General features: G+C 47.6%; 1 protein-coding gene across 1 annotated transcript; it reads right to left on the reverse strand.

Annotated features, from left to right (window-relative positions):
* Positions 1 to 12890: 12890 nt before the first annotated feature.
* On the reverse strand, positions 12891 to 14392 carry LOC144946022 (uncharacterized). Its single transcript, XM_078874760.1, has one exon. It carries the CDS (start codon positions 14345 to 14347, stop codon positions 13382 to 13384), a length of 966 nt encoding a protein of 321 aa, XP_078730886.1. The 5' UTR covers positions 14348 to 14392; the 3' UTR covers positions 12891 to 13381.
* Positions 14393 to 15300: the final 908 nt, after the last annotated feature.

A 15300-nucleotide genomic window follows, 5' to 3' on the forward strand; every position in this document is an offset into this window, starting at 1 on the left:
AGCAGCGAACGCAGCACGTGCGCTGGGCCGGCGTCACTGCCAATAATACAGATGATGGAGGAGGAGGAGGCTCAAGTTGATTACTGGGTATTGAAGAGCGCCGTCCTCCCACAAGGACGTCAAGCTGACTCGAGTGCCAAACGCGTCCGATTCTCCACTGAAGAAACGTTTGGGGCAGGATGGAGGGTTTTCTTGCTGTGCGTGTGCATCGCGTGGCTCCTTGACATTGCGGCGTGCCAATGATTTTGGGATTAGGATAATCGCGTAACCCCCCCCCTCCACCCCCCGCTACCACCCACCACGTTGAGATACAAAGAACGTCTGGAAGCGCTTCACACTGCAGTGGAATGCGATCGCAGAAAGACCCAAATAATAAGAATTAAACGGGCACCTTGAAAACTGACCACGTCTTGGGTTTTTTTTATTGACCACATTTCGTGCGTTAACGCTGCACTCCCATTAATCGTAACCGATCACGTGCCAGTGGCCACGATAATCTTTGACGTTGTGGTTTTTTAGCCCTCCAGTTTTATTTCTCTCCCCCCCCCCCACCGAAACACCTGCTGATTGTGATAAAAAATATATAAAAACCACATTACACAGCGATGGGGGCGTGACACCGGCATCTCAACGAGTTCTGCCGCGTAAGCGTGAAGTGTTTCATCTTCTTGGTTCTTTCGGTAAAGTCACGTAGAAGGGAAATAATAAAATAATAAAAATAAGACGTAATATTATGTTATTATTTCCCTTCTACGTGACTTTACCGAAAGAACCAAGAAGATGAATCCCTGCAGTCACGAAAGCTTTAAATCGAAACGTAAAGTGTTTCTTTGAAATTGAATTGCCCCTACCGTCGATGTCAGCAATGTTACACTCTACGCAATGAAATTTGTATTTTAATTTGCGTGACGAACTTCTGTACCCGTGGCCACGCCACGGGGAAGGGGAGTCGAAGCTGCTGCCCTTGGGCACAGGGGCAGCGGACAGGGCAAGGTGACTGGAAAAAACAATAGAGGTCACGGCTCAAGACGAGCAGCAGGAAGAAAGACGGAGCGACGGGATGTGAGAGGAGGAGGAGGAGAGAGGAGAGAGAGTAGGAATGACCGGGCCAAGACGTCGGGAATGAGAGAGGGTGGTGATGAGAGCGGAGGGAAGCCAGACGTAGAGAGACGGAAGGAGCGAACAGAGCGTGAACGACTGCTTTGGGGATTCAGAGTGGGGGTGGCCACATCGAAGTCACGTGATTTACTGGAGGCTTTTGACCTGAATGAGACATGTGCCTCACGGTCATCACGGGCGATGAGGCAACGTTTTCAGTTTTTCAGTTTCATGTATTTGGTAAAAAACTAAAATATGAACAAGAAAACATCTTACAGTGACTATGCGCAAACAGAAAAATCCAGGAAAAAACAGCAAAGTCTTCCAGAAAAAAGCACCGTACACCAACGCTGTGCAAAAATCCCAGTGGGATGCAAGTCAAACAACAACAACAACAACAACAACAACCACAAGACAACTTAGATTAAAGACATCATTCTCTTAGGTTTTTTTCGGTAAAGTCACGTATGTAAAAAATAATAAAATAAAATAATAATAAATGAAAATAAATCAATTAAATCACGACGTTTCGGAGGCAACACAAGTCTCCATCTTCAGGTGGGACCGTCACAGCTAAATTTTGATACAGTAAATTTAGCTGTGACGGTCCCACCTGAAGATGGAGACTTATGTTGCCTCCGAAACGTCGTGATTAATTTGATTTATTTTCATTTATTATTTTTTATTATTATTATTTTTTACCTACGTGACTTTACCGAAAAAACCCTAAGAGTATGAATCCTTGCAGTCACGAAAGCTTCAAATCTAGAATTAAAGCCATCATTCTAATTCCGCACTACAACAAACAAACATGGCCAACTATGAGACATCTCCTTTACCAGTGGCAAAATATAGTAGTAGGTTTTTACCCTTTCAACTGAGTTGTACGCCTTTTGGCGTCATCTGGTCCAACACCAATGGAGACTAGGCTCTAAGAAAAGCTGTCTCGGGTGTGGACCAATCAACTTCAAGGGCAGTGCATATCATTATCATCATCAGAGTTATTTATTTTTGTTTGCATTTTGACTGATTGTGTTGTGGTTATCGCAAACATGATGCCTTGTATAAAGGTGTCAGTTTTTTGTACCAGTTGAAAGGGTAAAAACCTACTACTAAACATGGCCAAACCAACGTGGAAGCGAACGTTCCAGTTCACACCCGTCGGCCAAAAAAAAAGGAAGGCACTGCTACAACGGTAGTGCACAAATATATAGTCATGACCAACATCACAATCCACTGCTGGATGGAGGCCTCCCCAAGCCGCCGCCATCTCCCGCGATTCCGTGAGGCCACGATCACCCGGCACACGAGCTGATTTCATCCCTCCGACTCTTAGAACGGAGATGGACACTGTAACAGCGAACAGATTGTGGAGTTACACATTTAACAATAAATGTGACGTACAGTACAGTATAACATTACTGTGACATTTAATAACATCATAGCATTAGTAAATACTATAACCGCAAAAACGTGTTCCGGTGCATAATATGAAACAGAGTTAAACATCACACCGGTAATGGACGGTGTTAAACTTCATACCAATAATTATATTTTCTAAAACTCACATTCATTAATAAGTGGCCCAAAAATGTACTTATATAAAATAGGCGACGTTTCCAGGCAATTATTCCTCGTCATAGCACAATGAAAAGGGGTAATTGCCCAAAACATCGCCTGTTCTTTAAAACACAATGAAGGGTAATTGCCTGAAACGTCGCCTGTTATATATTCCCCCTTATGGGAGTGTTGTCGACGAATGCGTTGAGGTTTTTTTTGTTAGCTATTTGTGCTTACGCACCGCTGCCAACGCAGTAGCAGCATCACCGAATGCATTTGTTAATCACCGATGCAACACGTTATTTCTATCACAAATTATAAACAAAGTTCAAACATCATTCGGCCCCACCGGCATGCTTGCACCGTACGCGGGCAGTCTCCCAGCCAAGATTTAACCACGCTCACTCACTCACTCTGCTTGGACATGCCGCAGCAAGAGAGAAGGGGGTGATTAAGTCTTGAGACCTTACAAGAGGCAGAGAGATGTAAGCGTAGCCTGTTTTTGAGATTCCGTCTGTACGAACCGAGCATATAAATAGAATGAGCGGTTGGTGTCACGGGAGACAGAATGAGTATGGGGGGTGGTACGTCTACTCTTACCGTCTCGTTCGCACATCGTTACGAGCACCACTCCTTGTGTCGCGTGTATTTTGGGCTAATGTACATTTTTGGTGGGGGAGATGGAGGGCGGGGGTGAGCGCGTCGCCGCGTTAACTATTAACCCCCGCAGACTTTGATTCCCGCCCAAGGCGAACGGCAGCGGCGAGGGATCTGCCTGGTCTAATCGTGAGGCAAAGTCTTCGCCAACCCACATTGCCCAGCGTGGTGAAGTATGACCAATCAAGCAAACAATTACCTTGACCCAAAGGTGGTGGATGGGTGTGGGTGGTGGGGGTGTAGCTTCATCCAGCAGTGGATTGATAAAGGGTCGTACGTAACATTGCAGTGATGTTTGCTGTCGCTGATCTGACTTAGAGAGAGGCCAATCGGCGTTTCCTTATGACCCACGATGTCCCAACCACAGGGCTCTGACCAATGGCAAGGTGGAAGCATTTCGATTTAAAGCTTTCGTGACTGCAGGGATTCATCTTCTTGGTTCTTTCGGTAAAATCACGTAGGTAAAATAAAATAAATAAAAATAAAATGAAAGATTAAAAATCTAAATAAATAAAAGTGTATTTATTTTATATTTTATGTTATTTATTATTTATTATTTTCTTTACCTACGTGAAGAACAGGTCTGTCGGAAAGACAGTGTCTGAGGACGGCTGCTTGCGTTGTGGCCGAAACGTCGTGAGAATTATTTTATTATGTTTTATTTGTATTATTTTATTATTTCCCTTCTACGTGACTTTACCGAAAGAACCAAGAAGATGAGGTGGAAGCAGTCAACGCGGCTGCGGCCATGAATTCCCGCACCATCTTCCATCCATCCATCCTTGACCTCTGCCGGTCGAGAACACACGGGCGCTGCTGTAACCCGGCACCACCCCCCACCCACTTTGCACGGGGCAGATGATGCGAACGGCCTTTGCGATTGATTCATTAATTAGCGTCACTTTTCATCTCGCGGGAGTGAGGGGGGTGGGGTTGGGGGGTGGTGCGATCTTGAGACTGGGGGAGATGTCAGCGCAGAACCGACATCGCTGCAGACACCAGGGGGCGCGCTTGGCTTTCCCACGGGAGTTGAACACAGATCCGCGTGAACAACATAGTTGTTATTTTTCGATTTAAAGCTTTCGTGACTGCAGGGATTCATCTTCTTGGTTCTTTCGGTAAAGTCACGTAGAAGGGAAATAATAAAATAATAATGCATAAAACATAATAAAAAAACAACATAATAAAATATTTTATCATGTTATATTGTTATTATTTTATTATTTCCCTAATTAAATTTTTTTTATTATGTTTTCTTTTTATTATTTTATTATTTCCCTTCTACGTGACTTTACCGAAAGAACCAAGAATATGAATCGTTGTTATTGATTTAAAGCTTTCGTGACTGCAGGAATCCATACTCTTTGATTCTTTCGATGAAGTCACGTGAGTGGAAAATTAATAGATCACGACGTTTCGATCGCAACACAAGCGACCGTATTCAGGTGAGAGAGAGAGAAAGGGGCCGTCCATAAATGACGTCACGCGATTTTGGACGATTTTTGACCCCCTTCGTCACACGGCGTCACAAAAAGTCAGACACCCCCCCTCAAATATGACGTCACAAAGCTCTGCCGCCCCCCCCCCAGAAAAACATGCTTCAAATCGCTTTAAACTATTGTCATTGTAGTGCGTATTTAATGTGGCACTGCACTCTGATGTTGTAAGAGAAAACATTTATTAAAACGTTTATTTAATTAAGTAAAACGTGTTGTCTATATTTATTTAAAGTAGCGCATTTTTATGTGACGTCACATTTCTCAACCCCCCCCCCCCCTCGTCACACATCGTCACAAATGTCTGACCCCCCTCCCCCCCCTAGGTGCGTGACGTCATTTATGGACGGCCCCGCCGAGTCACAAGACTCGTTTTAAAGGGAGACTCTTTCTCTGTTTTCTCAGCACGGAACGACGATTAATTATTGTGCGTTTCCGAATCAATACAAAATGTGCTAGTACACGACTGTATGTTTTCTAACTTGACAGACTGCAGGTCACACCACCTCTCTCCCGGCATTCCTCCTCGCACCGCTCCGCCTTAGTGTCGTATCTTATCGATGAAAACATCGACAGTGCTGTACGTTGCTGGCCGTTCGACCTTTTGCACCATGTGCTCAGAAACTGTTCAAAAAAAGTGTGCACTCTTCCTCGAATGACTTCATGGGATATTCGTAACGTCCACCGTGGAGTATGTTGCGATGTTAACCAGGACGGACTGCGGGTTCGAGCTGAGACACTAGGGTGTCACGGTGGCGAGATGTTAACTACCTCGCCAGGCATGCAGGAGGTCGTAGGGTTCGAACCCGACCCTGACGCCTATATATATATTTGGAGTTAGAATTTTCTCCCCGTGGTCGCGTGGATTTTCCCTCCACGTTTAGAATCAACATCACGCGTTTAGAGTATTTGGCTGCTGTACATTTCCACGTGATAAGCCGCTTCGTTGAGCTATCATTTGTGGCCAGGTTGCTTCTGAAAAAGAGCTACATAGCTCAGTGGGCCTTATCTGGTAAAAAAAAAAATAGGTTTTTCTTCTCAACACGTGACCGCTGGGCCCCGTGTCTACCACCCCAAGTCAAAGTGAAATTTACGCGTAGCCCAGGTAAGAGCCCATTCGGGCCTAGTTTTAGAAGTGAGATTTTATAAAATGACAAATTGTTGTGCAGTATTTAACAAGCGAAAGTGAGAGGGTTCCAGGACTCGAGAATCCAAATTCTGTAGCTACGACTCGTGGATACGGTTGAGTGTATTAGGAATTGTTATAACAGACAATGACGCCAAACACTACCACCATGGCCTTGTTCAAAAGAAAAGGGGAGAGACAGACAAAAAAACCCACCATCATCACGAGCCTTCATCACCCATCGTCACCAGGGGATTCAATTCTCATTCAATATTTTGCGAAGCGCTGCTCGACTGCCTTGCGAGTAGACCCTATCGGCGTCACAAGGTAAGACTTGTCCATACGGATCAAATATTATTGAAAGGGGTTTTAACCAAGTCGAGATTATTGAATACATTTGTTTCAACCAGCATAACACACGGCCACAGCAGCTTCAGGCCCCAAGCCCCCCCTCCCATCCTAATCGCGTGCCCTGCTGTGTCCTTATATATCCCCAACCGGTGCCCCCTCCATCCTCGTAGAATTCTCAATGTATCCAACCCATCAATAAACGACCACCTCTCTCACCTTGTGGCCACTCACAACCCGCTTCGCTCCGACCGGAGGCGCTCCGTGTTCATCACCGCGTGTGTTGCGTTGAGGCACTCGACGGACGTTTTGATAAACCCACGATTGCGACTCCTCGCGCCGTGCTAACTCTGCACTTGGACCCAGAGCCCTATTTTCACCCGACTGTGCCGAACATCACTCCATCGTTGTATCCTTCTAATAATCCGACGAACAGATTTTCCGTGCCGGTGATGGACGCTGCGTGGCCAGTCATCATTCTCGGAGCGGCGTCGCGGATTGTTCCGGCTGTAACAATCACCGCCATCGTCACGAGTTGACGAGAATCATTTGAAGGGGAGGCAAGGAAGGCGAAGACTTAAAAACGAGGGGGGGGAGGGCTCAGCCCTCCTCTGGCCTCCCCGGGGTGGCCGGCGATCGAACTTAGGCAGCTGGGATCGATTCGCTAACCACTGCGCCACCAATCCTCCCCAAGAGCGTTATTAATACGCACATATTTGGTGATGCACATGGTGAAACTCATCAACACTTCAGTTTGCCCCCCCCCACCCCGAGCTACGTAAAGCCAAGTTATGAAAATAAAAAATAAACATTTACGAAATGATGAACGAAACAAAGTGCCGAATACACCGAGCATCTTCTTGTTTCCACTGATCGTAATAAATAAATAAAAAGCACACGCCGCCTTTAGAAAGGTGGAGAACTGACGGCCCACGTGCCGAATGTCGTGAGTCGTGGCCTCATCTGTCTCGGTCCACGCCAGAGCCAGGCGCGCTCGGAGGTCGCGAGTTCAAATGCGCGGTTTGGGAGTTGACTCGACCCATCATCCTTCTCGGGGTGGATAAACCCGCACATCCGGATTATTAACGGTTGACTGCGCGCGGTGCGAGGTGAGTTCAACGTGCACGTGTGCACGTCGGGGGCCACTTTGTGCGGAAGTTATCGCGGTTGTATATGTATATACTCGCCCCCCCCCCCCTCTTCATAGGAATGTGGAATTTCCAACACAGGACCAGAGCTGTGGACGGGAGGTGACCGCCAACCCAATGCTCATTTGAGCAGAAAAGCAATTTTTTTTTACAGTTAATCGGATACTGGAGGGGAATTTATTTTTCACATGGCAATAATTCCACATTCCTATGACAGGAGCGAGTCTGCCCTATAGGACGACCACTGTTGATTGCCCCACATAGTGGCACGGGTATACCTTTGATGCGACTGCGGTAGGGGTCATTTGATGCAACCCCAAACGAGGACTTCGTTGAGGAAGGTTGTCGACTCGTCACCGCCGCTGTTGACGAATGTGTTGAGTGTTGTTTGTTGTTCGTCTTTCATGAGGGCCTCCACTCCCCACCCTTCATCTGCCGGGATGCCCTGGAGGCATCGGAGGGGAGGGGAGGTGCCCCATTGACAAGTAGGTGCCAAGTGTTTCCCTTGAGGAAGGGAAAGCTTTTGTGCCCTAAACTTTCCCAGGAGCTCACTCTGGCGGTGGTGGTGGCGGTGGTGGTGGGAGTGGGTGGTGCGAGATGTCACACTCTGCGGAGAACACGGTCAGAACCTGAGGCCCTCTGTGAGCTTGATGTCAGCGGCTCTAACAGCAGCCGCAAGGCCCACGAGTGTCCGACGCCACGGCTACAGAGCCTTCACCGCCGCTGTGCCGCGCGTGTCCGACGTTTCGCTTCGCTGTGCGTTCTAGAAACAAATTCTAGAAAAGTGTTTTCCCTTCACCGCCCATTCGCCGGCTTTGGCGGAGTCTTTATTGATCATAATATGTATTAAGACTGTAGGAATCCGCTGAGCTATGACGTTGTTATTTTTTTTTGTACACATGTCCAGTAAGAGTTATAACGGTGAGCGGTGCAAGCTCTGCAATTTGGCTGCTCACACCCCTGCTGTCGAAAAGTCCCACTTCGAATTATTTGATGCTGCTGCTGCTGCTGCGTCGTCAGTGATGCAAAAGCACAAATAACAGCTCTCTGGCGTCGTAATTTGTGCTTCATGAAAAAAGGATCATTGCCCGGAACGTCGCCTCTCATATAATTATTTCCCTCCGCCCCCCCCCCCTCCCAAAGGTGTTTTAACCAACACGTTGAGCTGCGTCTTATGGCCACAAGAAGAAGCTCCGTCACGCGTCTATCTGACTCGGAGTTTATACTCCGCAGTACATAGCAAGGAGAGAACGTGGGGGAGGGGGGGCTAAAATTATTTCTGCTAAGAGCCCCCCACCCACCCTTAGGGGGCCAGCTCCACCACCGCTCCTAGAAGGGGGGCGATGGGGGGGGGGTGAGCTCATGGCACCCCCGGAATCGTGGCACTGGAGCTGCTTGCGGTGGGAAGCGATGCACTGTCACAGTTTGCGTCGAGCTGATGAATTGTAAACTGTTGAAGTGCGTCTCGTTTGAAACGAGCCGCTTGTAAACGTTTACGCTTCCGCAAGCTACAAACTGTGTACGGAGCTGCGCGGCTCAGGGTCGCGTAGGCATAGTTGTCAACCTCTTATCAGTGCCCTACATTATTACAGAGCAATTCAGACATTATTGGTCAAACCCGTGCCCCCTTATAAATCTCAACGTTCATTCTACAAAGTCCCATCAACAAGAGAGAAACACAAACAAATAGATAAACGTGTTTTGTTGTTGCCCGTATTGAAACGGCTTTACGCCGTACGGACATGAAAACTCATTTTCCCTTTACAAGAATACGGGGTAAACCGTGTGGGTTGACAGCGATACGTAGGCAATAAAGTCCACTCCGGGTTTTCCACTCTCACGTGATGATGATGATGCGTGCACGTGGATTCGTTGAGATTCTGTAATGTGCTGGCAGTGGCTATCATCTAGTGCTTTCTCACCCAGACTCACATATCGACCCACAGACTCGCACGCAGACAAGGACACGTAGATACACACGGAGGCACAAAGACTGATAAGACTCAAACTGAGATCCCAGAACCTACACAGAGACACAGACTCAATCGGAGACTCGCACAGATCCACATACACGAAGACTAATACAGAGTCTCGTAGACCGTATCAGCTGAGCACCTCCTCAATCCTCATTTGAGCAAAACGTGATTTGTACGTACTCTTAGTTCTTTCAGTAAAGTTACGTAGGTAAAAAAATGAAATTAAAATTAATAAAAATAAAATAATTAAATCACGACGTTTCGGAGGCAACACAAGTCTCCGTCATCAGGTGGGACCGTCACAGCCAGATTTGCTGCATCAAGCAGCAAATCAATTCACTTTATGCAGCAAATCTGGCTGTGACGGTCCCACCTGATGACAGAGACTTGTGTTGCCTCCGAAACGTCGTGATTTTATTGTTTTATTTGTATCAATTTTTATTTCATTTTTTTTACCTACGTGACTTTACCGAAAGAACTAAGAGTATGAATCCTTGCAGTCACGAAAGCTTCAAATCTAGAAGTGACTTGTACGTTAATTACGTTCCTTTAACCCAGGAAAGACCCAATTGAGTAGCGCGATTTTTTTTTTGCGGGAGGGTTACTACCAAGTTCTCACGGTAGCGGGAGACGATTGTTCCTCAACTGAGCAATTTTACGATTTACCTATGAATAAACCAACCGGTAATGGATATGCCTCGTAATTGACATGCTACCTTAACCACTCCCCCACCCCCACCCCCCTCTGGCCTTCGCGCCCGATTGGCTCACGAGTGACGACATCACATTTATACATCAATTTAAGATTGAAGGAGGAAGATTTCTTCAAAAATCTGTCTGTCGCCTGATGATGCTAGTTGTAATTACTGGCGAAACGTCGTACTCGAATTGTAAATGGTATGTATGTACTCTCCGACACACCAGTGTGCTGTACTAGTAATGAATTGGCATGTTCTGTTTACGTAACAAACCGTACTAATTGGCTGTGTCGGGTGGTGGCGGGTTTAACGACACGTTAATATTTACGCCATCTAACCCAAGAAAAAACCTTTTATTATGGATAATTTACGGTGTAATTTTTTTCAAATGCTTAAAACTTGGATCGTGACGCCCGGCAAGCAATGGCCAGCTCTCTTCTTCGAATCATGAAACAAAACCCGAATTTTCAACGTGCACGCGTGCAGCAGACAGCGCGTTTTTTACGGTCATTACACCTGCGGTGTTCACCAGTGCCGACTGCCCGATTCGAACCGTGCATCTCTGAAGAAGAAAAAAAACTGCCAATTTTTCGCTCCTACCGTGGCCGAATATCGGAGGGATGGCCGATGATACACACAGAGGAGTTGATTTGCTGTGTCGCCACTCGGTGGGCAGGTTTGAGACCTGCGACATCACGCGAAGTGATTGTTCATGCGTTGATTTTGTTCATAATGTTTTTGGAGTTAGATCGCGTAAGCATGAATGTGTCGAAACCCTCCACCACCCGACACAGCCAATCAGTAAGGGATTTGTCGCGTAATTAAAACGCCAATTAGTTGTTACTTCAGCCCACCCGTGTGTTGGAGAGTGAATCCACAACATTTACAATCTGAGTACGACGTTTCGCTGGTAAATACATCCAGCATCATCGGGCGATTTGCCAGAATAGACAAATCCCTTACTCAGTTTAACACGTAGGCTTTCGCGACCAATATTATTCATAATCAACGTTTTTGGGTTTAGATCGCGTTATTTATCGAATTATGGAATTTATAAATTACGCGATCTTAACCCAAAAACGTTGATTATGAAATCCCTTACTGATTGGCCGTGTCGGGTGGTGGAGGGTTTCGACACATTTATACTTACGCGGTGGAGATGTTGAGGGGTGGAGCGGTAGAGAGGTGGAAAGCGGTGGAGGGGTGGAGGGGATAGCGGTGGAGTTGTGGTTTGCGCACTTTTCTAAGAATCCAAGCCTACTGAGTTTGATTTGCAGCCCTGGCTAGAGCTGCCACCTGTCCTGCTTTTCCAAAGATTGTCCTCTCTTTGAGCGAGCAGGTCTTTGGAATGTTGTAAGTTTTCCCAGTACATTTAAAGTCCCGGTTTTTTGCCAGTTGCTTAACAATACGCCACTCGTTCACTAAAGACAATGGCTATGTCCATGTCTGTCTCCACTTTCCCACTCTTGTGAGATATTATTCTTTCAACGATATGTCCCGGATAATGTTTTTTTATGTGTGTATATCACTGGTGGCAATAGTTATCGTCAGTCATCCATTATCTGTAGGCAACGGCTACGGGCAACGCGGTACACGTGATCATGTTTTGTTTTTGCAAATTCTCACAGACAAGTGAATGGCGTTTGGGGCATGCGGACGCGTTCACCACACGTTGGAGGCACGGCGACGTTTTTCATAAGTTGTATTTTTTTTTATTATAAATGATATATAGTAAAATAATATTAATGTCTATGAGAGCACTAAACACATACAAGCGGCGGCTTGGCAGAGCCCGACGAGAAACGCGCACGCACTTTAAATACACCGCGGAGAGAAGACACGCCTCTCAAAATAACAAGCACACACACGACACGCACGTCAGGTACGAGGCGGTACCTCTCTTGCCTCTCCGCACGCCGCGTCCACGTCTCTCATCACAGGACGAACAAATAAAATTAAAATAGATAATCACACGGGTATGGGCGTTAAAATAAACATTATATAAGAGGCTTTGAATTCCATCTACATTCTTGTCTTTAACCTCTGAACCTAATCCCGGCGGTCTTTCTTTGCGAATGTTGACGTTTGGCAGCTATGGATGTGGTGGAGTCGGGTTTTTCACTGGATGTTATATTCGCCGTTACTTAACCCCGTGCTTCTTCTGAGCGCTGTTACTTTGCTTTCGTCTCATTTGAAGAGCAGCTGCCCACCGGCTCGACCAGAAGCGGCGTCTCCGTTGGGAGCCGTGGTTGTATTTTGAGCTTTAAAGTATTCACGCGATTCTAAAAAAATATATATATATGACGTGACCACGATCCCGAGTCGTAATCATCGTGGAGACATTTAAAGTCAAAACGCGGGGCCACACGCGGCTCTTGAATGGTACTGCCTTGGTGACATTATTTATGAAAGGGCCACCAGCCGTTTCCCGTATGTATCACGTTGCACTGCGGCTTCTTGAAATATCGAGTTCGGTTTTCATTTTTACGGAATTCGGTTTGCGGATCCCTGCGTTAAAACGATCGAATAAATATATGGAATAAGCCTCGTTTTTAATTCGTATGTCTCTACACAATATATATAAAACTTAATTTCATCTAAGGGCAAAAAGCTAATGTAAATATTAATATACCGTATACTAAATACTTGGATAAGCAAACGTGTGAACAAAAACATCAGCAATATTAACGACAATGCAGAGGTGAAATAATATTTATGTATTTTAAAAAAAGTGCTAACGTATATGGGATGAAAATAATAATAATATCTAAACGTTTCAGGGCTGAAACGAAACTTCATCCATGGCAGCCCGGCGAATTGAGTGTCAGTGGTGGTCGTACTTCTGGCAGCTGTAGCGCAGTGGTTTGAAGTTCATCTTCTGCTTGGTGTTTCACCCAATCCCATCGGGTTATTAAACATCATCAGTCCCAAGTAGTGGGCGCTTGCCCCTGGCATATGATTGTGGAATTTCCGTCACTTATGGCTCAAGGCCCATCAGCAGAGATAAACACCACCCCAAGCTAGTTTGACACTTTGACACATTTTAGATTTTTTCTTTCTTGGGGAAAAAAAGGACAAAGCTCAAAGCTGTCCTAGACTTCCACAAAACCACGTTCGCGTACACGGAAACATTGCAACCAAGTTAAGCTGCAGCCCTGAATTTAAAAGCATTTTTTTCTTTCAATCAAAACAACAAAGAAAACTTCAGACCAATATGTACAAAGCTCGTCTGAGCCCGCTTCCTGGCGGACAGAGCCCCGCGGCTCTCGCCCCCCTAACACACGGGCTGCGAGAAGTTCCCGCTACTGCTGAACGCCATCGGCATGCCCATGTACGCCGCCGCCGACGCGAATCCGAACGCGGCGCCCTCCGCTCTCGTGCCAGGATAGGTTACCTGGCAGCCACAGGGCAGCTCGCTCGCTGCCGGCCAAGGGCAGCTGCACGGGCTGCGCTGCTGCTGGTGCAGGGGCAGCAGCCCGAGCGTGTCCGCCAGCGCCAAGCGAGCCCGTTCGTGGGCGAGCAGCCCGAACGCCGCCGCGTCCCAGCGCGTCTCGGCGCCGGCGAACGCGAACGCCCGTCTCGCTCTCACCACGGCCGCCTGCGCCTCGCCCTTCGAGGGCTGCAGCAGGCTCTCGATGGAGAAGGGCCCGCTGAACTTCGCGCTGGACTGCCCCCCCGGGCTGCCGCTCGCCGGCGGGGGGGGCGGCGGGGTGTCGTCGTGACTCCCGCTCGGCGCTCTGCCGTCGGAGCGACGGGACGGTGACGCCGACTTGCCGCTGTCCGGGCTGCCGCGGCCGCATTCGTCGGACGCGCCCCTCCGCTTGCCGGCGCGTCGCCTGCGCGGTCGGAAGGTGCCGTCGGCGTTCACGTAGTCATCGACGGCCGCCAGCGTCCAGAAGTTGTCCTTGGCGTAAGGGCGGCTGGCGTCGCGGGGCACCTTGACGAAGCACTTGTTGACGCTGAGCGTGTGGCGAACGCTGTTCTTCCAGCCCTTGTAGGCGCCGGTGAAGCACTCGTACTGCTGCTGCAGCCGCCCGATGATCTCCAACAGAGTCAGCTTCTTCTGCGGCGAGTCTTGGATGGCGGTGGCGATGAGGGCGGTGTAGGACGCCGCCGGCTTGTTGAGGCGCGTGTAGCCGCCGGATTTGCCCTTGCCGGCGGTGACCGCGACGGTGGCTGCGGCGGGGTGAGCGCAGACAGGGCTGCTGGACTCAGGAGCGGCGAGCTTTTCGGCACACATCTCGAGTGAAGTTGTCTCGGCGTTGTGGTCGGAGTCGGTCTGAGTTGTGCCTGTGCCATCCCGACATATAAACTCCTTTCGGAGAATTCGCAGGTGACACTTCCATAGCAAAAAACGTGTTGCCCGTTTCAAGTGGCTGGTGATAAAGTGACACGTTACACAAGCGGAGGTGTGACAATGGCTGGGACTGCCTCGGCTTCCTCAGCCCGCGTGCCCTGGGAAAGTGACACCCTCGTGCGAGTGTCAAATCCACCACCCCCTTTCAAACTGCACGGGGCGGACGACATTGGCAAGTGCTTCTCGCTTACGACAACAACAAAAAAAAAGCCAAGTTTCGTTAATAAAAATTCTACAAAAGACCTGCAGGTTGATTGCAAGTGTGTGCGCGCGCACGTGTACCGATATAAAAAATGTTAAACAATTCGTAAAGTCGTGCGTTTGTGAATTGCGACGTTTAATTATTTACGATCGTGTGAGATGCCGTCGATTTGCAGTCCCTTTGAAAGGGGGAGTTGGGTTACAAAAATAAACTCGAAACAATTTGCAAGGAGAATAATAGGCAACGATTACGACGCGGAGCGGTCAAAAGCCATAAATAAACCTCAACAAACACGTGAAGGTGAAAACATTCATCAAAACAACGTATGGGGATATTGCTTTATTCTCGTGATATCCATGGAATTATGAATAACGTGTTTAAATAGTAAATCTCCTTGTGTATACAACGCAAACCGATAGATAGTTCAGCATCAATGTGGAGACTCTTCATAACGAAATACATTTGTCTCTACACGTAAAAATAAAAAAAATGCACCTTTTACACATCCGATCAGCAACACGGCCCTCCAATGAGCATTGGATCAACGCAAGCAAAACTCTGGACCGGATTTGACATTCAATGTCTGGTCAGCAAAGTCAGGCGTGCTGCCTAAACTGGTTGATGTCTCCAGGCA

The sequence above is a fragment of the Lampetra fluviatilis genome, chromosome 39 (genome assembly GCF_964198595.1).
Source record: "Lampetra fluviatilis chromosome 39, kcLamFluv1.1, whole genome shotgun sequence".
NCBI classification, from domain to species: domain Eukaryota; kingdom Metazoa; phylum Chordata; class Hyperoartia; order Petromyzontiformes; family Petromyzontidae; genus Lampetra; species Lampetra fluviatilis.

Excerpts from the sequence above, each read along its gene's own strand:
- LOC144946022 (XM_078874760.1), bottom strand. The coding sequence starts at position 14,347 with ATGTGTGCCGAAAAGCTCGCCGCTCCTGAGTCCAGCAGCCCTGTCTGC.